Source organism: Lampetra planeri, chromosome 39 (genome assembly GCF_965212315.1).
Source record: "Lampetra planeri chromosome 39, kcLamPlan1.2.h2, whole genome shotgun sequence".
NCBI lineage: Eukaryota > Metazoa > Chordata > Hyperoartia > Petromyzontiformes > Petromyzontidae > Lampetra > Lampetra planeri.
In genome coordinates, this window is record NC_136145.1 from 7147942 (window position 1) to 7170506 (window position 22565).

Genomic DNA, 22565 nt, shown 5'->3' on the forward strand with positions numbered 1-22565 from the left:
CGCCCATTGCTTGTTTTACCTCGACTCGAACTTTGACCCTTGTGATTCGCCACATCCGTACAGCCATCGGCGTGCTTTTCCACACGCAGCGTGCAGACATTGCGCTGTGTTGTCCACCGAATGCCGTGTGCGTGTGTTTGCGAGAGCGCGTGCTGCGAATGGTTAACACCACGGGAGGTTCTTCTTGGTTCTTTCGGTAAAGTCACGTAGAATTTAAATAATAAAATAATAAAAATAAAACATAACACAATTATTCTCACGACGTTTCGGCCACAACGCAAGCAGCCGTCCTCAGGTGGAGAACAGGTCTGTCGAGAAGTCATTCAGACGCTGCCGAAAGAACCAAGAAGATGAATCCCTGCAGTCACGAAAGCTTTAGATCGAAATTATACCACGGTAGGTTCTCGTAAAGTGGGGCCTAATTTCAGCCGGATCTGTCTGATTCGGTGACCTGAAAAATATTCGCTTTGGCAGTGACCGCTATTGCACGGACCACCTGCTCCAGTCCGTCGAACTCCCAGAAGACATTGAGTGAGAGATTAAGCCCCGCTTGGTGCAAAGCGGACGTCTTGCTTGCGAGTGTCGCGCAGCCCGAACGCATGTTGTCCTCATTGTTAATCGCGTCGTGACAGAATCGCGTGTCAACGATTTGCGGTTCCGTGCATTTCATTTTCAGTGTATTTCCATTCGTTATTTTTTTGTTTTTATTTTCCCCTGCGCCACGCGCTCGCAGACTCATCCCGCCTTAACGTGTGACGTTTTTCCCCTCCGCCCACCATGTCACATGACCCGCCGCATGATCTGTCACGTGACCCCCAACGTCAGACTCCTCTCCGAGGCTCAGCCAATCGGGGAACTTTAGCTGGTCGCAAGAGATTCAGACCCTGGGTGAGTACTCGCTGAGCTGACTGCTGCTAAAATATCAAGCTGACGATCGTTTTCTTTCTTTCATAATTTAATTAATTCTTACAAATTGACCTCATCATCTTCCGTCATTAACTCTCCACCAGGACTGTGATACATCGTAGGAAAAGAAGACGCGCGATAATCGTATCGTCTAAATATCCTTACATCATGATTATCATTGATCGTTTCAATTCTTCTATTAATTTATTTTTCCGACAAACTTTTTTTCACAAATTCGAATTGTAAATACACGAGCGGTTATCAATTAAATGATTGCTCTGTAAGTAAAAAAAAAAAATCTCTCGAGTAATTGACGACGTGGTGATCATATGACGTCGTCGTTTCCATCGCTGAGTTATGATTATTTTTGTGTGTAACTTGCACGGATAACTCGGCAACCTGAGTTCGATTCCCGAGCACTGCACGCGTCGTACGGTGGCGAGCAGAGGTGGGACAAAGTCATTGTTATGCAAGTCCAAGTCGAGTCGCAAGTCATCAAATTCATGACTCGAGTCTGACTCGAGTCCAAGTCACATGACTCGAGTCCACATCTCATAGGTGGGACAAAGTCATTGTTATGCAAGTCCAAGTCGAGTCGCAAGTCATCAAATTCATGACTCGAGTCTGACTCGAGTCCAAGTCACATGACTCGAGTCCACACCTCTGGTGGCGAGTGACATCTGAACCAGTCATGGGCGCCCCTTGTCACTGGTTCCCCAACCCACAATGACCAGCTTGGTGAAGTATGGTCAGACAAACCTCCATGACTGATTTGACAAAGGGCTGTAAGCTCTTACAATTCTTGTTAATTATCTGCATTAAATAATCTGCGTTCGATTTGTGAAAAAAAATCTGATTGTTTTTGCTTTCACATGTGGCGTTGTGCCCAGGCTGGCACTGCAAGATGACGCCGCCTGTGATTAACGCGCCTCACCGTGGCTGACCAATCACGCCGCTGCTACTTTCCTGTAGCCGGCCCAGAGCTTCGCGTGCGATCTTTGCTGCAGCTCGGCTCTAAACCAACGGGAGCTTAACACCCTCGTGCGCTTCACGACCTTGCTGTCCGTCCTCCCATCGCGCCTCTTGATGCGCTGCCCGCTGCTCGAATCGCTCGCGACCAGATTGCGACGACATCTCTAGCGATAGTGCGGTCCGTCGCGTGGCGGCCCCCCCCGACGCCGCCCGGATCCCCCTCTGCCCGCACACCCCTCCTCCCCTCCTGCGCTGGCAATAACACTGGTCAACACACTTTTTCTGGCATAAGGTATTCCAACGGTTTTAATGTAATTTTGGGGTGCCGATTCCAAATCTGGCATCAGTTTTTGTCTATCACATCAGGTTTTTGAGATATCAAATATTGCATTTTCAATAAAAACTGCAGAAGAAAAATATTAAATAAATGTGGATATCTACATAAAATGATATTATAAACACACTATCCTAAAAATACAGCACCATATTTTTACACTAAAGCAGTCACTGACTCGCAACAACTTGCAATCATAAGTGACAGAGTTAATTTCGGGTAAAATCAATAAAAATGGGGTATGCCGATAGCATAAAATGAGATGTGATAGAGCAAACCAGATTTGGAATCAGCACCATGAAATTAGTCTAAAGCAGCTGCAAAAGTCCAGGCCAGAAAAAATGTTTTTTTTTGTTGACCAGTGTTATAAATGCGTCAAGCCGTACGTCTGCGGAGGGTGCGCTCGTGACGCCGGCTCCTTGGCAGCAAACGTGAGAGATCCCACGACGTTTACTTTGAAAAGGAGTCGGCCATCGTGCGCATTCGTCGCGGCCCGAGTGTGAGAAATGAAACGTTGGAAAAACTACCGCACGCAGCAACGTCGCCCCTCTAACGGCAGACTGCATGACGAATGGCACCGATACCAATTCTACCAAATTGACGATGGTGTTAGCCGCCGTGGCAATAATTAGAGCGTTTCCAATCGGCAGGCGTGGCGGCGCGCGCCTGCAATCCTGCGAGATGGAGGTGGGGGTTGGTGGATCAGCAATGGGTTGGGTTTCCTCCAGGGACGCTTCCGGTTTCCTCACCCGCCCAAACAATGCTCAGCAGGGATTGGCGGGACAAACACGTGGCAGCACCACGTCCTGAACAGCGGGCAGCCGAAGCACAGTCAAGCTTCCGTGAGCAAAAGACGAATCGTGTTACTCGTCTATATATCTCTCTCCCTTTGAGATCTCACAACTGCTCAATGTCTCCGTGTACAGGCTGCAGGTCTGATCAGGCCCTCAGCCCCACGTGGTCTACCACTTCCATACGGCCCAGCGATGGATATTTACCCTTTTATCCATTGCTGCGAGCATCTTGGCCGCGCTGATCGGGTCCTAGCGGGGAATATGTATGGGTACCGCTTTATGGCGGAGCGCAGCAGTGGTTGTCCTATGGATAGGCTCGTCCCCAGCATGGGAACGTGGAATTTCGACCAGCTGCTGCAATCGGTGGATGAGCACCCAGCCCGATGCCCGTTAGAGCGAGAAATCACTTGGACTTTGAGCACTATCGGACATTACAGTCACCTGTAATTATTTCTCTACTATTAGTATAATTATTCGATGACGCCGAGGTCTGTGGTCATTTGTGTTGCCCCGCCAAAGGCATTCCGATTTCCTATTCAGCCATCGGTAAAGTCAATATTTTCCCCGCCCCCTCCTGGAGATGATCTCAGCTGTTGAGACGCTGTCCCCTACTGGACATCTGTGAACAAGAGCTTCACAGCTCATCGGATTTCTCCGGGATCAATAAAGATTCTGATTCTGTTTCTGCTGCTACCGCTGCTGCTGTTGCAATGCGGGTCGGTGGATCACACCAGAGGTCGCAAACGGGTTTTGAATACTTACCCGTACCTGTACCCGGCCGCACCAGGGTCGCAAACGGGTACACGTACCCGTACCCGGCCGTACCCGTACCCTACCCGTACTCGGCCGGGTACGGGTAGGGTACGGGTATTGGGTACCCGATTGCGACCTCTGGGATGAAGCCATGTTGCAGGCGCAGGTGGGTTGATTCTAGGAACTTGAATCGTGAGAAGAGACAAGACGTTGGGAAATGAGTGACAAACGGTTACTCACCAGTGACTCACGGCCTACCCGTACCCGGCCGGGTACGGGTATCGGGTAGGGTACAGGTATCGGGTACCCGGTTGTGACCTCTGGATCACACGCACGCAGATTCGCGAACCGCCCTCCCCTACACGTGGGCGTCACCTGGCTTACCAGGGTACGATGGCGGTACAGCAAGTGGATTACTTTCCATCTGTACGGGGATTGTGTGTTGTGCGTAGGGTTTTCGCTGGGCGCACCGCTTCCCTCCTCCCACACTAGTAAAATTGTAGTTGTGGCCACAGCCCAGTAAGGGACCACAGAGCTGGTGCGATTGTCGGCCACCGCTGGTTTTGACTGCTTCCCTGCTCGTCTGCAGCTTCCCTGCTCGTCTGCAGCTTCCCGCGCAAACTGTCGCCCGTCGCAAAACCCTGCGAGCGGCGGTTTTTGAGGTGCAGTTTTCGCGAACGGCGCCGACGCGGTTCGCGAAAGCCCAACGGCTTCTAACTGGCGGGCGTGATCTCCTCCCAGCAGCGGCGCCCATGGACCAGCCATGCTGCAAGGCGCTGTTCGACTTCGACCCCGAGAACGACGGGGAGCTGGGCTTCAAGGAGGGCGACGTCATCACGCTCACCAACCAGATCGACGACAACTGGTACGAGGGCATGATCCACGGCCAGTCGGGATTCTTCCCCATCAACTACGTCGAGGTGCTCGTGCCACTGCCGCAGTGACCGTCGGGGGAGCGCCCCGGAGCTCCCCCCCCTTCCCCCCCCACCTCCTTCCCCTCCGCCTACCCCAACCCCCCATTTCCCCGTCACGGCATCGGCCACTTGGCACCGGCTCGCTCGATGGTAACGCAGGGGGCGGATTCGGCGTGCCGAGGGGGAACGCCGGCGGGAGTGCAGGGGAAGCGGCAGATTGTTAACGGGGCAACGGTGTCCGCAAAGGTGTAGCGGTGCACGCGTACGGCGCAGACCGGGAGGCAACGCGGCGCTTAGCAAAGGCCCGTTGCAGATTGTCGCTCCCGCGACGAACACTTTGCCAAGCGTCAAGTGCCCTATCTCCAAAAGTGCCCTGAAGCAGGCCGCGTAGGGATCCGTTACTGAGAAGTGTTACTGCCGTTATGTTCGACGTGGCGTCGGAGAGGGCAGAGCGGTGTATCTCGTCCGTCTCGGCGCATCTAAAAGGAGCGAGAAAAAAAATATTGGTAAGTTGACGACGTTTGTCGTTCGACGTACGCCTCGTGGAACGGTTTGTGACTCCCGTGTACGGCACCTCCCCCCCCCCTCCTCCCCCGTGTGATCCGCACCTGCTCGGCGATTGGTCGGTGGCAGAGGTTGTGTCATTGTTGGCGCTGGCGGCACAGAGCGTGGCCGCCATCCCCGCTCGTCCGTGGCTCCTCCCCCCGCTCGTCGTTCTCTCTGCGAGAGCGAGCGAATGCCGCGCGGCGCACGTTACAAGTTGAGCTCATTGTTATTGGCGGCACAAACCCCACGACACGAACAAAGCCGTTTACATAACTGCCGGAGTCTGTTTTCGCGGTTGTGCCTCTGCATCGCGATTTCGTGCGTTTTTTTTTTTTCGGTTGTGCTGCCGCGTAGCTCCCCGATCTGTTTTTCGGCGGTTGTGCCGCTGGGCGTTGTTCGGCAACGACGCCCGACGTTTACATTTCCCGAAGAAGCTGCCGGGGCGTGGAGCGAAACGTCGGGCGTCGCGCAGGGAGACGCACACCGCGACCCCAACAAAACACGCGGGAGAGGCCAAACACGGTCGCTTGTTTTCTGTGAGCGCGCGCGACGCACGGCGTTGTCGCGTTGTCCTTCCCCCGCAGCTCTGACGAGCACGCTCGGCTACGTAAGGTGCGAAAGAAGTTCACCGTATGTACGTACAGCGGCGCCCCGTGCGCGGTTTCGTGAAGCGCTGTGTACCGTAGCCTTGTACATGATATTTTCACCGGTCGTGCTGTACGGCTCTCCGTTGCGTTGTCGGTTTGTGCCGCGTGTTGATCGGCGCCGTGTCCCACGTTTCGCTGCACGCGACAGGAGCTTCTTCAGGAGCTGACTTGAGCGGCCCACTCTCTCCCTTGGTTCTGTAGTAGAGTGGCTCCGCCGCCGCCGCTGCTGCTGCTGTTGTTGTTGCGTCTTGACACCGATTGTCTGAGCCCGCTGAACGACGCAAAGATAACATCGACCGGGCTTTTGTCCAATCGGCGTCAAGATCCAACAACGGCAGCGTGCGGCAGACGCTCTCCTGTCGAGAGAAGAAGCGAGCTTGCTCAGTTGGGTTGCTGACGAAGGCCCCGGCACACGGAGCGGAACGTCGGACAACGTCCGAGCAGCACGCGGTACAACACGAAGCGCGTGGGGGAGAGCTTTATCCATCCTCATTTCATTTCCTTCACCCCGTCCCCCACACCCCCACGGACTTTATCGCCGCGAACTTGCCGTTGGGGCTCAGCTTGGGGTGAGAGTTTACAGAGCCCCGTTGCCGCGTGGTGGTGGTGGTGATGGTGGCCTGTCGCGTCCGCGTGTCTACGTCGCGTGCCTGCGTGTTCCCCACACACTCCCAGCCGTGCATGTTTTTGTGCTGGAAGTGGTGGGGGGGGGGTCCGTTCCGTGCTCGTCGAAAGCGATCAAACTAAAGGAAAAACCGCCCGAGCCTCGGACCTGGGCAGCCATCGCTGTCTGAGTATTATTATTATTAATGTTGTAAACCAATTGGCAACTTTGCACAAGATGTTTGCTGACCCCCATTCATTTTTCTCCCAACCCGGATATTATTACTGTTGAGTGGTGAACGTTATTTACGCTGGAAAGCTACCGTTGCAGCAATTCCAAACGTTCCACGGGAGTCTACGGACACAGAAGAAAAGGAGAGATGATGTACGTTGCATCTTAAAGTACAGAAGATGGAATGTGTTATATCATATAGGTGCTGAGACACAAGAATTAGACGTGATTAAACAGCCCGATTGGCTCTGCCGATCGTGTTGACAGGCTCGGACGCAAGAGACGGTGACGCTGAGAGATTTGGGACCACGTTACGGACCAATTCGTCGACGGAAGTGCAATTCGGTTTTGCCATTTCAAGCAGACATCGAGCGGTCTACGTTGCCTCGATGTGCATGAGTATGGGCCACACTGACCAGAAACCCGGAAGCCCTGCGCTTGAATGTCAGAGACCAGCGTCCACACGCCCTCAAGTGTACCGCTCACTCTGTGTGTCTACACGCCCTGAGGTGTACCGCTCACTCTGTGTGTCCACACACCCTGAGGTGTACCGCTCACTCTGTGTGTGTCCACACACCCTGGAGTGTACCGCTCACTCTGTGTCCACACACCCTGGAGTGTACCGCTCACTGTGTGTCCACACACCCTGGAGTGTACCGCTCACTGTGTGTGTCCACACACCCTGGAGTGTACCGCTCACTCTGTGTGTGTCCACACGCCCTGGAGTGTACCGCTCACTGTGTGTCCACACACCCTGGAGTGTACCGCTCACTGTGTGTGTGTCCACACGCCCTGAGGTGTACCGCTCACTGTGTGTGTCTACACGCCCTGAGGTGTACTGCTGACTCTGTGCGTGTCCACACACCCTGGAGTGTACCGCTCACTGTGTGTCCACACACCCTGGAGTGTACCGCTCACTGTGTGTCCACACACCCTGGAGTGTACCGCTCACTGTGTGTCTACACACCCTGGAGTGTACCGCTCACTGTGTGTGTCCACACGCCCTGAAGTGTACCGCTCACTGTGTGTGTGTCCACACACCCTGAAGTGTACCGCTCAATGTGTGTGTGTCCACACACCCTGAAGTGTACCGCTCACTGTGTGTGTGTCCACACACCCTGAAGTGTACCGCTCACTGTGTGTGTCCACACTCCCTGAAGTGTACCGCTCACTGTGTGTGTGTCCACACACCCTGAAGTGTACCGCTCACTCTGTGTGTGTCCACACGCCCTGGAGTGTACCGCTCACTGTGTGTGTCCACACACCCTGGAGTGTACCGCTCACTGTGTGTGTGTCCACACACCCTGAAGTGTACCGCTCACTCTGTGTGTGTCCACACACCCTGAAGTGTACCGCTCACTGTGTGTGTCCACACACCCTGGAGTGTACCGCTCACTCTGTGTGTGTCCACACGCCCTGAGGTGTACCGGTCACTCGCGCTAACAGCTGTGCCCGTGATGTCTCCTCGTGTTGGTCTTAAGGCTTTGGAGTCTCAGCCCACAAGGATAATTGGCATTGTACTGAATGTTGTTTAACCACTGATGAATTATGACTCCCGATAGAGTGTATGAGCTCTTTATATTTTTGCACATTCCTGCTTGCGAGGTCACTTATTCCTTCCCATGTAGACCTATGTTGCTGTAGTGGTCGTCCTGATTGCTTTGTGAGAGCCGTAAATCTTCATGCCTCAATAGACATTTTTATAATGTAGAGAAATGCACATCTGTGACCGGCGGATACTATATGTATATGTTTTACTATACGAGATGTATTTTACGTGTTAAGTGGTTCAGTGAATTGCCTTAACATTCCCTGCCCTGTGTCCTGTAGCGTGGTGATGTGGTGCATTGAGATGTTGATGCACAGGTGGCATTGTTTCAAAAGTATTGCGTAAATAAATCTATCGTGGTGGGGGTTACAGCTCTTGCGTGTGTGGGTTTGGGCATGTCTGCTTCTTCGGAGAACGGCGGTGCAGTGGCTTGCGAACTTTGCGACAAGCCCAGCGACCCGCTCGCGATTATAAACCGTGGCGAATATTTGAACGAGTCCAGTACCTCCGCTAGGTCGACTCGGCATTAAATCAGTACCTGGTTGCTGTGTGTTAACATCAGCACTTGGGAGACGAAGGCAATCGGGCGTGCCATTGGCCACTCACCACCACGTGTGCCACACCAGCCTTTTTTATTAGTGCTCAGTAACGGCACGTGCCCCAACAGCCTCTTTTAGCCCCGCCCCACCCCCTCCCGATACGTTCCATTCATTGGCTACCACATTCTGATAAGCTCCTCCCCCCTCTCCTCCCCCTTAACTTGTATTTAAGAGCTTGCATCTTGAATCCTTGCCTCACTTGATGCAGCAAATCTGGCTGTGACGGTCCCACCTGATGACGGAGACTTGTGTTGCCTCCGAAACGTCGTGATTTTTATTTTATTTGTATTAATTTTAATTTCATTTTTTACCTACGTGACTTTACCGAAAGAACTAAGAGCATGAAGCCTGTTAAAGTCTATTAGGAGGTCTTTGTCTTTGTAAGCTTCTTCAGCAGAATTTAGGCATCTGCACCGGAGCGATCAGGTTGCATGTAAACATACCTGGACCTCTCTGTAGCCAGTTCATGATGATACCGTACTTATAAAATCGCAGATGTCTTTCTGTCACTCTCTCTGAACCATAATTCTGCCTTCTCGGAGAACGCCTGCCACCAAGATATGTCAAGGACGTGTGTGTTTTTTTATTCACGTGTCATTTTCAACAGAATGGAAAATTTCACCGATATTTGGTCGAGAAGTAGGTCGCATTGTGAAAATTGTTGACGGGTTTGGTTATTTGTCCACGCAATGGGTTTAAAATCAAACATGTCCTTTGTGTTCCTTCCAGCAAGAGAAACATTTTTTTTATTTTAACATAATAAGATGACAGCTTCTGAGAGCAAACCAACGAAGGTGAACTCATCAATTAACACAATGTGGTTTAAATTTCGATTTAAAGCTTTCGTGACTGCAGGGATTCATCTTCTTGGTTCTGCTAAATTCCTCTTGATATGCAAATTCTTTTGTCAAGGCGCACTTCCCCCCTTCCAACCCAGCTTAAATAGACGCTCCAAGCGTGGTGGTGTTTCATTCAGACGCTGTCTCCCCGACAGACCTGGTCTTCACCTGATGACGGCTGCTTGCGTTGTGGCCGAAACGTCGTGAGAATTATTTTATTATGTTTTATTTTTATTATTTTATTACTTCCCTTCTACGTGACTTTACCGAAAGAACCAAGAAGACAATGTTGTTTGTGCAGTCAAACGCATGTCAGTCTAATTTAATTGACTCGTTACTCTAAAAGTTTCCCCCTGTGAGATGAACTAACCCTCTTAGCCCAACAGGTGTAAGGCACATCCTGGAGCGAAACTCTATTCTGCTCTGCCGCGTGCCAATAGGTAACGCACCCCTGGTCGGAGAGCCCCCCCGAGTGTCGTGTCCGCTCCGTGTACACGTCACGTGCACCAGCCCTTTTGTCAATCCACTGCTGGATGAGGGCCTCGCACTGCTCTCCTCCGAGTCGTCGGGCCCACCTACGCTTGGGCCCGATCGTATTTGTTTATCGTGCCATCGCTCACTTTGTATTTGGTTTCTGATGAGAGCGTCGTCGTAAGACGACGCTCTCATCCAGATGTCACAGGCCACTATGTATGTACGTTGAACTCATCGGAGGTGCGGGGGTGAAGGACAAGAAACTAAACACAACGAAAACAACACGCGGAAGGTGTGTGCTATGAAGAAGAACCATTGCCTGAAACATCGACGATTATTTACTTGTCCTTATTTAACCACGGTGTTGACAAATCTGTTGGAGTTTTTTTTGTTGTTGTTGCGCTTGTGCACCAATACCAACAAGGCAGCATCACCCCGTGATTAGTTGCGTGTGAGAGGAGTGGTGCGCGTCTCGCCTGCCCTGTACGAAGGCAAACCTGCAACTAATGTTGGCCGGTTTTTTGGCCAAGTCGCTTGTGGGCTTTGGCGATGGTGGAACCAGTTCCGGAGAGGCAGCTGAAGGTGCTCACGTGTGTAGATTCAAAGATGACGGCGATGATGATGATGATGTTGGCAGTAATTCGAGTGGAGCGGCAATGCAGTCGTGAGAGCGCCGCGCTAAAAACCCAGCCATCAGAGTTTGATTCCCAGGCAAGCTTAGAAGATTGTCACCACATTTACGCCTCTATTTAAGGAACGGAACAGGAGGATTTCTCCACAAATCTGGCTGTCGCCTGATGAAGCTAGTTGTAATTACTGGCGAAACGTCATACTCGGATTGTAAATGTTGTGGCTTTGCTCTCCAACACACCGGTGTTGCTGTACTGGTAACGAATTGGCCACGTTCTGTTAATGTGACAAACCTTACTAATTGGCTGTGTCGGGTGGTGGGGGGTTTAATGACACATTTATATATTTACGTGATCTCACCCAAAAAACCTGTATTATGGTTAATATCGGTTGCAAGTGATTATAATCTGACCCGGTCCTGACCGCTCCTTCACCGACAAGTGTGGTGAAGTTTGGTCAAAATGACAACTCCCCATGACTGCTGCGGTGTGGGGAGGACTTCAAGCATCAGTGAATTGACATGAGGGTGAAATGTTTCATTTTTATTCCAGTAATTATCTTATACAGGCAAAGCACACTTAAGGATGTTCCCAAAGTTTACCAAGTACCAAGCACACCCAATAGGTGATACAGCGTTCCACTACGCTGACTAGACAGACAGCACGTGTCAATGCTCCCCCGGAGAATGCCACAACTTAACACCGTTCATGTTCCCCATTTATGATTTATCACAAACGCTTATGAGACTTCGGCTGCGGTCGGCAAGACGCGCGAGAATTGGTCCGTAAATATTTCATAGCAGAATCCTGTAATCGGCTTCGGGAGCAAGAAGTCGTCGCAGCGTACGCCGCCGCGTCTCGCCGTAGCCTCGTCCTGCAAGATCCAGCAACTGTTGACCCTCGACCCCCAAGACTCTCGCGTTATCCCAACAGCGGCCGAGTGTGTTTGGAATGGGGCCCCGGTGCAAGGGTTAAAATGAGGCCCTCCCGCACGTCCCAATTTCCAATCTCTATCGCAAGGTCCTGCATTTAGGTCCTGCATTTAGGATCCTCCACTAATTTCTTAACGTGCACAACATTTACGATGTGCTGCCCGTATAAATTGTAGCGTAAGGTGTACAGTATTACACGGAGACAGGCAAGGCGTTGTTTCATCGGATTACGTTTTGGTCCCTTGGCCTATTTTTTTATTTCACCTTTATTTAACCAGGTAAAAAAACATTGCGAGGGGGACCTGGCAAATGGTAGTTAAAACCAAGCCAGAGTTGGCTGCTTTGCAATTTGCCGCTGGAAAACGTTTCCCGAAGGTACCGTAAGCTCGTCCACAATTAATTCTATCTACGTGTTGTATCATCATATATGGGCTCTTTGCATGTGGCAGGAAACTAGAATAACATTGAGAAGCCCTGTGGCATAGAAGCACTTAAAATCTACATGGACAGGTTTGCAGCCGGCTCACTCTGCTGAATTCTACAGCTATCTAATAGCCAAACAAGTTGGGAGTCTGCATTTATAATGAAACAGGCGTCTCTGCTGCCAATGCCGTCTTAGATTGGCCACAAGGAACAGCAATGTGAGCAAAGGGCAGGGATGGTGTCCCCAAAATGTGACATCGCTCAAACCCCACAACTTAAATCTAAACCAGCATGCACACGCGGATTACTTATCAATGTCATTACTGTGCTTGATTACTCAGGAAGGCCTCGCTGTGCCTCAAGATTATTTTCCAGGAGGGTGCTGCCAATTGTTCAAAGTAGGGGGGCGATGTTGCTGCTGCTGAGTGGAAGGCAAATTGACTACAGTATCATTCTAGATTTGAAGTTTTCGTGACTGCAAGGATTCATACTCTTTGGTTCTTTCGGTAAAGTCATGTAGGTGAAAAATAATAAATAAAAATAAAAACTAGAAAAAAATCACGTTTCGATTGCAACACAAGCAATCATCATCAGGTGTGACAACCACAGCAAGGAAATTTTTCCTGTAGAATGTCCTTGCTGTGCTTGTCACACCTGATGATGTTTGCTTGTGTTGCAATCGATACGTGATAAAATGTGTGTTCTATTTATTATTTTTCACCTATGTGACTTTACCGAAAGAACCAAAGAGTATTGACTACAGTAATTTGCAGTGTAATGCTTCCGCATTGCTTCAGCACCACTCAGCAAATTACAAATTACATTCTATGTTTATTACGTTTTGGCAGTAAACCGGGGAACCTGGAGAAAAGCTTCGCAGAACAGGGGGAGAAGCTCAGCTCCACGCAGAAAGGAGCCTGACTCAAGCAACGGAGTCCAGGCCCTTGTTGCTGTGAGGCACAGCGGTGTTACCACTGCGCCACCCTGCCACCCGTTATTTATCCACAAAGGCTTCAATATGTTTCGCAAATTGGGTGCTGCCTCTTAGACTTTACTTAGCTCGTACATTAACAATCGGCAGAGACGTTGCCAAACAAAAATCAGCAATCTGACATTGGCCAACTTTGGAGAGCAGCGTTCCCTTTGGATAAGCCATTGGTGACAAATGCAGTCTCAATAATCAATCCCTCGGCCCTCTCTGTGTGCTATGAAGAAGGATCATTGCCCGAAACGTCAGCTATTATATAATTCTTCTTAAAGCAGTGTTACTGATGTTGACTTAATTGGTGATGTCGTCATCAAACGGTAAAAAAAATTCGCGGTGGTGTTGACGCCGAGCTCACGTTGAGGAAAAGGAGCGGCCCTGAGAAGGGCGCCTAGGACTCGTTACCCCGTGACGCGGCGCGGCGTCGCGCTCTCTCTCACGTTCACTCGTCGAGCAGCTTCGACAGCTCGTCGACGGCGGCCTCCTCCGGCGAGTGGGGTCGCCGTGCCACCGGCGCGGGCCCCTCCGGCCTCGACTCGCGCCCGTCCACAAACGAGAGCGTCTCCCGCACGCTGCCCTGGTCCAGGTGCCGCGGGCTCAGCGTCTTGTCCACGGCGTGCTTGGCGGCCCACGCGTGCAGCGTGCTGTACAGGGGCTCGCCGTCGAGCAGCTGGTAAGCGTACAGGCCCGACACGATGTCCCAGTCGGCCTTCTTGGGCAGGGGATAGCCCTCCTCCTCTGCTGGCGCCGGGGCACAAGGAGGAGGCGGTGGGGCGTCGCTCTGCCCGGACGCGGCATCGGGGGCACTGGCTGGGGTGGCGGCACTGGCTGGGGTGGCGGCAGCGGGCGGTGGCGGGTGTGACGGACCGAAGAAGATGGAGACGTTCGTCTCGGCGAGGTCATGGGCTCGCTCCTCCGCCCGCCGGTCAAACTCCTTGTGCTCTATCTGAGCAGAGAAATACAAAACTATTCAAGAGTGCAGCTCTCTCCGCCGTGTTTTCGGGACGTGCCGCGTGTTGTTCTGCGCGATTTGTCGAAGATTCCGCTGCACATTTACCTAAATTACGTTCACGTGAAGAACGCCACAATTTGTCGTGGCAAATGCTTTGGTGCAGGCACACTACAGCTCGCACAAAGATAAAGACAAAGATCCCCCGTATAGCCTTAACAGACTGTAGGGGCAAGTGCTGTTAACGAGCACCTATGAAGGCCGGAACGGTACACGAAGGGGTGGGTGGCCAGCACCACGCCCGACCGCCTTTGTCTCCCCAGTGGCGATGTTTACACACCGCACCCGGTACTCATTTAAGGCTGAGTCGACCTAGGGGAGGCCCAGGACCGGTCCAGATAATCGTCACTGGTGATAGCCGTGAGCGGAAATCGAACCCGGGTCGCCAGGTTCATAGCGCAGCGCGCTGACCGCTGCACCACCGCTCCCCACTCCAGCTCACACACACACGTGCACAGGAGCCACTTAACCGCTGCACCACCGCTCCCCACTCCAGCTCACACACACGTGCACAGGAGCCACCTAACCGCTGCACCACCGCTCCCCACTCCAGCTCTCACACACACACGTGCACAGGAGCCACCTAACCGCTGCACCACCGCTCCCCACTCCAGCTCACACACACGTGCACAGGAGCCACCTAACCGCTCCCCACTCCAGCTCTCACACACACGTGCACAGGAGCCACCTAACCGCTGCACCACCGCTCCCCACTCCAGCTCACACACACACACGTGCACAGGAGCCACCTAACCGCTGCACCACCGCTCCCCACTCCAGCTCACACACACACACACGTGCACAGGAGCCACCTAACCGCTGCACCACCGCTCCCCACTCCAGCTCACACACACACACGTGCACAGGAGCTACCGTGGTTGAAGAAGATGCTTCCGCAGTAACTGAGGACTGAATATGCAATGTTAGACACGGTGCCGGACAACGGGCAGTACAACCCGATAACACATCAGTGACAGATACAGCAGCACCACCACGAAAAACAGAAACTCCAAGCGTGTGTCGTCTCCGCTCAAACGAGCAGTGGTGCAGCGTTGCTCTCTTCCATTCGTTGGCCCTGAACCAGCGGAGGAAATTCCACATTACCGTGGCAGTGGCCAGTCTATCTGTGGGATGACCAACTATTTATACCCCCCCCCCACACCACCCCCACCGTTAATCCGCACTGATTGGCGTGAAGTATGGTCAAATAATCCCCCGCCACCGTTATGGTGTGGGGAGGCTTTTCACCAGCACCTCGGGATTGGCACGGTTGACTACGTACGGTGCGAAAGAAGTTCAACACACGTACACACCGCGGAGTGACAACGGAGCTGTACAAGTAAACGTACAATCAAGCAACAGATACATTACATCATTCCTCTGGGTGTAGTTACAAAAATAGTAGCATATTTACGTGAAGCCAACAGGTTAGAATAATAAATACGAATTTAATTGTACATTGCGTCATTCGTGCTAATTGCATCCTGCAACGTTATACGTTAGGCCACATCCTATGTATCAGTTACTACCAAGCAAATTAAAACTCTCAGAAAATAATAAACAAATAAAGAAATGTCACCAAAACAAAATGACACAAAGAACAAGAAAAGTTATCACAACACAAAAATTAGTCCGTTAAGAACGCATCCCAGACCGCTATCCCAACTTCATGCGATGGTTCTAGATTTGAAGCTTTCGTGACTGCAAGGATTCATATTCTTAGTTTTTTTCGGTAAAGTCACGTAGGTAAAAAATTTAAATTAATAAAAGTAAAATAAAAATCACGACGTTTCGGAGGCAACACAAGCGTCCGTCTTCAGGTGGAACCGTCACAGCACGATAGCTGTATAATACAGTCACAGCACGATAGCTGTATCAAGTGAGAGAAATACTGTTTTCTTGGAATCTCTCTTACTTGATACAGCTATCGTGCTGTGACGGTTCCACCTGAAGACGGAATCTTGTGTTGCCTCCGAAACGTCGTGATTTTTATTTTATTTTTATTTTACCTTTATTAATTTTTATTTTTTTTTACCTACGTGACTTTACCGAAAAAACCTAAGAATATTCATGCGATGGGTTCCTGCCATCAGTGTCGAATGTACCCCGACTGCATGCGCAGGGCCGAGAGCGGAGTAGAGACCCCCCCCCCCCCGACGCTCATTTGAATCTAAAGACGCTGACCACAGGCAGAACAGTACAACAGTCGAGCGCTCAGTCGTAATATCCCCACCTCGGTTTACCATCATTCCCCAGGGTGTATAAAATCAGTATCAGCTGGCGAGATTGCATCGTTTGGTGCAGGAAAGCAAACATTGGCTGCCATGTGAATTGAATTATCCATGACATATGCCTGTGGCATTCGAACCATTGACTCGGCACTGTCAAGGGAGATGAATGAAATGAAATGAGGTGGATGGAATGGAGACGGCAAAGTGTCGCTGCTTGCATATTCGGGACCCCGGTGGAAAGCGGCGGGTGTGGCGTTGCCTGCCACGGCACGTACCTCAATGTAAGATCGCCAGAAGCGCAGCTGGTGGTAGCTGACGGGGGACATCCAGTGAGCGAAGCACATGAACATCATTCCCAGGAGCCCCGCCGAGCCCAGTACGGTCCACCCGAGCAGCTAGCGCGCACACGCAACACACACGCAACACGCGCGCAAGTCAACAACCATCGACTTGCTGTTACGGGTCAGAGGCAGCCGCCAGCGGTGAAAGTGAAATATGATTTGGCAATGCTGCTGTGTAGGCAGTGGTGCACACGCCCAATTAACAACAACACTCAGCGCATTCGTCAACAGCGCTGCACGTGCCAGATGATGATGAAGGGCCACTGCCAGTGCCGGGTTAAGCTCGTGCGGGGCCTGTAGCATATGTTATAAAGAGGCCCTAAATAAATAAATAAAACACGTAAATATTAAAAGTGTTTTTTAACTTGCATAGTAAAGTAATTGTATTTGTTCATTTGCTATACAGCCAGATATGACAAATCGCTAACCTTAAACACCCAGTCGTTCATAAAAGTTGAAGGCAGTATAGTACTATAGTCATAGAGCAAGTGCAGAATCACTGAACCGGAATTGATAGCTTGAAATCATTTAGCGCGGGGCCCTTGAAAGTGCGGGGCCCGTAGCTACTACACATGTAGCTACTACACGTGTGGTAGCTACTGCACGTGGTGTAGCTACTACACATGTAGCAGCTACTACATGTGTAGCAGCTACTACACGCGTAACTACTACACGTGTAGCTACTACACGTGTAGCTACTTTTGCTACTACGATAATCCGGCACTGGCCACTGCCCAAAATATCACCTCGATTTTCCTTTTGAGGCGATGTTTATTGATGCAAGTGTCGATGTTTTGTTTGTTATTATTAAAATATCGGTGAGTGTGCACGTTGAAACTTGTGTTTGTGTTGAACTATTGTTGATAAAGATGATGCACTCCCAGAAGGATGTGTAAAAAATATCCTTTATGTGGAGAGGGACACGTGAGGTAGACAGTCTGCTTATTATTGTTTTGCTGCTGGATTATCAGATGTTATTGGCAAGAGTAGTCCATATAAAATATGTGACCCCGTTCGGTGCGAAAATGCATCGCGAAAATGATCTCGCCTTGAATGTTTCGTGTAAATAATAATGTTGTTATTTTTGCTCTTGTAAGTTCGCAATCCTGCGATGTTACTGTAACTGCCACCACGACCACTCGTCGTGAGCTGTGGGTCGTCCATCTCAGAGAGCTGTGTGTGTGTGTGTTGAACTTCTTTCGCACCGTACGTAGCCCACCGTGCTAATCGGATGTGCGATTATCACGATGGGCTACTTTAGCTCAATTGGGCCCTAACCAGCTGAAATAAAATCTCGAGTCGACGAATCTCCATGCAACTCTGGCTCTCTATGAAACTCTGCAACTGCAATGACCTGCCACTGCTGCCTCTGCCGTCAGTTTGGTGGCTTGTGGTCGTTTTTGTGCCAGAGTTTGCTGAGCCGAATGGGGCCTCCGTACCAGCTGACATAATCCAGTTGTCGAGTCCCAATGCCAAGTGTTTAAAGTATCTCCCTGGAGAAGAAGCCAAAATCAAAACGCTGCCAAACCCAATTTTTCTCCTCCCCCCCCCGGCAGCCCGACGGGCACCGTCGGTCGCTAAAGGGGCCGTCCATAAATGACGTCACGTACCTTGGGGGGGGGGTCAGACATTTGTAACGAGGGGGGGGGGGGTTGAAAAATGTGACGTCACATCAAAATGCGCATCTTTAAATTAATATAGACAACACGTTCTACTTAATTAAATTGACGTTTTAATAAATGTCCTACAACATCGGAGTGCAGCGCCACATTAAATACGCTCTACAATGACAATAGTTTAAAGCGATTTGAAGCATGTTTTATTTTTTTTCGGGGGGGGGGCAGAGCTTTGTGACGTCATATTCGAAGGTGTGGGGGGGGGGGGTCTGACTTTCTGTGACGCCGTGTGACGAAGTCGGCGGCGGCGGGGGGGGTCAAACGTCCAAAATCCTACAAAATCACGTGACGTCATTTATGGACGGCCCCTAAGCGCGTGGCACGCGCCGACCACCAGCCCGTCACTGTCACCGACACCGCACCGCACGTCACCTGCGACTCGGTGGAGAGGTGCCGCAGGATGTCGTTGCGCACGTGCAACAGGGCGGGTGGCAGCGACGCGTTTGCGAGGCAGGGCAGCCGCGCCAGCAGCTCGCGCGTGCGCGCCGCGGGGGGCAACGCGTAGGGGCTCGTGTCTACACGCTCGCTCTCCGCGCACACGTAGTACGAGCCGTTGAGGAGCGCCACCGCGATCCAGCTGATGGGCGCCACCAAGGCACGGCCCGACACGGACACCACCACCTGCGACAGCTTGAAGGCCAGGCCGGGACCAGAGCCGTGGCGCCTGCGTGCGGAGCGGGCGGATAGAAGTTGTTCAAGGTCATTTATTAGGTGTGGCCCTGTGAGCCATTCGGCTCTTGAATCGGGTGCAAACGCAACAAACAAAAAACTAAAACATGAACAAAAAAACAGCTTAAAGTGTATATGTGACTGAGTGCAAACGGAAAATCCAAGAAAAGACAGCAACATATTGCAGAAACATGATTCCTTGCAAAAGGTATCAGTTTTGTTGCCAGAATAAAGGGGAAACCCCATATTAGTATATTTTGGTACTGGCAATGGAGGCCTCATGAAGAACAAATATTTGTTTGAGTTTTTTTTGTTAACAAAGTTTGAATAAGTAAATTCACGTATTTTAAGACGCACATATGATCCTTGGTGAGTTCATTATATTAAAGAATGGTTAGAAATCTGAGGAAATGCTCTTAACTTAAAAAAATAGCAAGATCAACATTAAATTGGGGCTCTCCAGTATTGGAGGGTGAAAATGTGTAACTTTATGATTCTGATCATTTAGCTCTTGAAGTAAGCATCTGAAGGTTTTTAACAGTGCCAAGTCAACATTTTACCTAGTTTTTACATTAAAACCCCACATTTGTTTACTTTTGGCCCCTTAAAATGTCCTCATCCACACGATTCCTCTTGTACATTTAACATTTCAAGGAGATAGTGGATGCTAGGTGACCTAGAGGTCAGAGCGCTGAGCTGATGCCGCTGAGAGCGTGAGGTTCAAATGGTTTGAGACGTCCCACGACTTAATTGCGCCGATGGTTTCCACCCGGTCACCGATGGCTGCATTAAAAAGGGCACATTAATATACTGTATTTTTTGTTAAATCAGGAAGTTCTTAGTTGTTATAACGGGAACTTGATCCCTTTTTGTTTGTTTATGCTCCCGCAGTGGTCGCTGCATCGCACACGAGCTGATGTAACCGCAGTGACCAGGCACAAACCCTCGGATGTATCGGAGCAAGCCGTCAAACATGCACTGTTTGCAATTTCAGCATTGTTCAAAAAGCACCCAACCTCTTAGGCGTGTAGACGTGTGCACAGCTGATAGTTGATTGAAACAACTAGACCCATAACTCCTCACCCCGCACTTTCAAGGACCCCGCGCTAAATGCTTTCAAGCTATCAATTCCGATTCAGTGATTCTGCACTTTCTCTATTACTATAGTACTATACTGCCTTCAATTGTTATGGACGACTGGGTGTTTAAGGTTAGCGATTTGTCGTATTATCTGGCTGTATAGCAAATGAAAAAATACAATTACTTTCATGTGCAAGTTAAAAAAATTGTGTTTTAATATTTGTGTTGTTATTAATTAGGGCCCCTTTATAACATGCTACAGGCCCCGCACTAGCTTAATCCGGCACTGAACTGATGCAGTAGCATCTTCTTGGTTCTTTCGGTAAAGTCACGTAGAAGGGAAGTAATAAAATAATAAAAATAAAACATAATAAAATAAAATCATTCTCACGACGTTTCGGCTACAACACAAGCAGCCGTCTTCAGGTGAAGAAGACGGCTGCTTGTGTTGTAGCCGAAACATCGTTTCGGCTACAACACATGACTTTACCGAAAGAACCAAGAAGATGAATCCCTGCATTCACGAAAGCTTTAAATCGATGCAGTAGCACTTGTGCAAAATGTGACAAGTGCCGACGCGCACACTTGTGATCACACGTGCGTGTGAGTGCTACAAAGACAAAGATCTCGCCCTATATAGCATCAAGAGACTTGGGGAAAATGCTGCTAGCAAGCGGCACACACGTGAAGGCCGGCCCGGTAGATGAGTGTGTGCGTGGCCAGCACCACAGCCGATGCACGCACACACACACAGACGCGCGCATGCATAAGGATTCTGGTACCTGTGAGCTCCTATGAAGACGAAAAGCACGTATTGAGCTGTGTGTGCGCGCTTGTATGTGGGTGTATGTCAGTGGGTAGCGGTAGTGAAGTGGTTAGCGCACTGAATTTCACACCTGGCGACCCGAAGTCTATTCCCGCTCACGACAAATAACAGTGACGAATATTTTAACCGGTTCTGGGTCTCCCCTAGGTCGACTTAACCTAAAAAAGAGTACATTATGCGATCTGTGTACATTGCCACTGGGGAGACAAAGGCAGCCAAGCGTAGTGCTGAACATTCACCACCTCATGTGCCGTGCCAGCCTTCATAGGTGCTACTTTGCAAACAGCACTTGCCCCAACAGTCTGTTACAGGCTACACGGGGGGTCTTTGTCTTTGGTGTTCGAGGGTACAAACTAGGGCTGACCGATTTGGGGGAAATATCGAATTGTGATTTTTCTGACAGATATTGCGATTTGATTTGCGAATAAGTTTTTTAAAGTTCAATATTCACTGTGTAATAGATTTAAAACACGTGATGGAGCATTACCACGTGATACCATCAAAATATGAACTGCTATTATTCTAATGCAAGAATGAAAATGTAAAAGATCTGAATTGCTTCCAACATGTATTTATTAAAACATTTTAATTGAAATAAAACAATCAAGTTTTATTTCAATTAATAAATAAAGTTATAATCATGAATAAATACAACAATTCCAATCAGAAAGTAATAAAACTTTTCAAATCGCAGCCTTTGCGATTTGCTAATCGCATTCTTTAAAATTCCGATTTCGATTTAAAATCGATTAATCGTTCAGCCCTAGTCCAAACGTGCGTGCTAAATGTGCCCTAAGTGAGTGTGTGTTGTGATGGGGAGGAGAAGAAGTGGTGGCGGTGGTGGTGGGAGATGCCCTCCCTACCTACCGAGACACGCAGCAGCCCGTGACGAGCTTCCACACGCGGGGCCCCGATGCCCAAGAGGCCAAAAGCAGCAGCAGCGCCGGCACTCCGATGGAGACGGCCGCGTATGCGGAATTGCGCCCTGGCAGGCACGGACAGCGGAAGGAGAGCGCCTGGAAGATTTGCTGCGCAGCGGCGGCGAGCAAAGCCACCAGCAGCCGCTGCAGAGTTGCAGAGTGGCCGCTCATGTATCTGACGAGCTCTGAAAACATCGCCGTGGCAAATGTCTTCTCCGCCCTCTTCTTGTCTGTCTGTTCTCTCTCTCTCTCTATCTCTCGTCCCCTTGTCTCACGGAACAATTTCTTCCTCGAGGTCTTTGAGTCTTTTCCCGACCTATCTGCGTCTCTGTCACTTTCGTTGAAACTTTTCTGTGCACACCTATTTCGACGGCCCTCTCGACGCAGAGAGCGTTTCTTTTTCTTTTCTTTCCCAAACTGCGTCTCTCATTTGAATACCCGTGTCGGCGATGCTATTCTATTGCGTGTCTCTCTCTCTCTCTGTCAGCGCTTCACGATGTCCTCTGGGTTACTTCTCTTTCTTACCCCCCCCCACCACTCTGATGCCGTCTGGCTCCTCCTACACATTTTGCCAACCGTGCCCTTCCTGCAAGTGGTTTTTGCGGACAACTTTATGTGGTGGCGGCGTGTCGTCTGGAAAGGCTGATAAAACAAAATGCCCACAACCCTGACGCAGGGAAAT

General features: G+C 50.4%; 2 protein-coding genes across 5 annotated transcripts in view; one reads left to right on the top strand and one right to left on the bottom strand.

Annotated features, from left to right (window-relative positions):
• The window catches only part of LOC144731560 (endophilin-A3-like), a 74643-nt gene extending 66022 nt beyond the window's left edge, over window positions 1-8621 (top strand). The window contains exons 9-10 of one of the 4 annotated variants that reach the window (XM_078612700.1): window positions 826-888; window positions 4501-8621. In XM_078612700.1, coding sequence (XP_078468826.1) covers window positions 826-888; window positions 4501-4703 — 266 coding nt within the window. In that variant the 3' untranslated portion in view covers window positions 4704-8621. The remainder of the gene's footprint in view (window positions 1-825; window positions 889-4500) is intronic. The other 3 variants (XM_078612701.1, XM_078612703.1, XM_078612704.1) reach the window with 3 other exon arrangements.
• A 2698-nt stretch (window positions 8622-11319) lies between these two features.
• Window positions 11320-22406, bottom strand: LOC144731559 (calcium homeostasis modulator protein 2-like). The gene is made up of 4 exons (XM_078612699.1): window positions 21831-22406; window positions 18761-19052; window positions 16647-16766; window positions 11320-14077 (listed from the first exon to the last, which is right to left on the bottom strand). Exons 1-4 carry the CDS (start codon window positions 22076-22078, stop codon window positions 13574-13576), a joined length of 1164 nt encoding a protein of 387 aa, XP_078468825.1. The 5' UTR covers window positions 22079-22406; the 3' UTR covers window positions 11320-13573.
• Window positions 22407-22565: the final 159 nt, after the last annotated feature.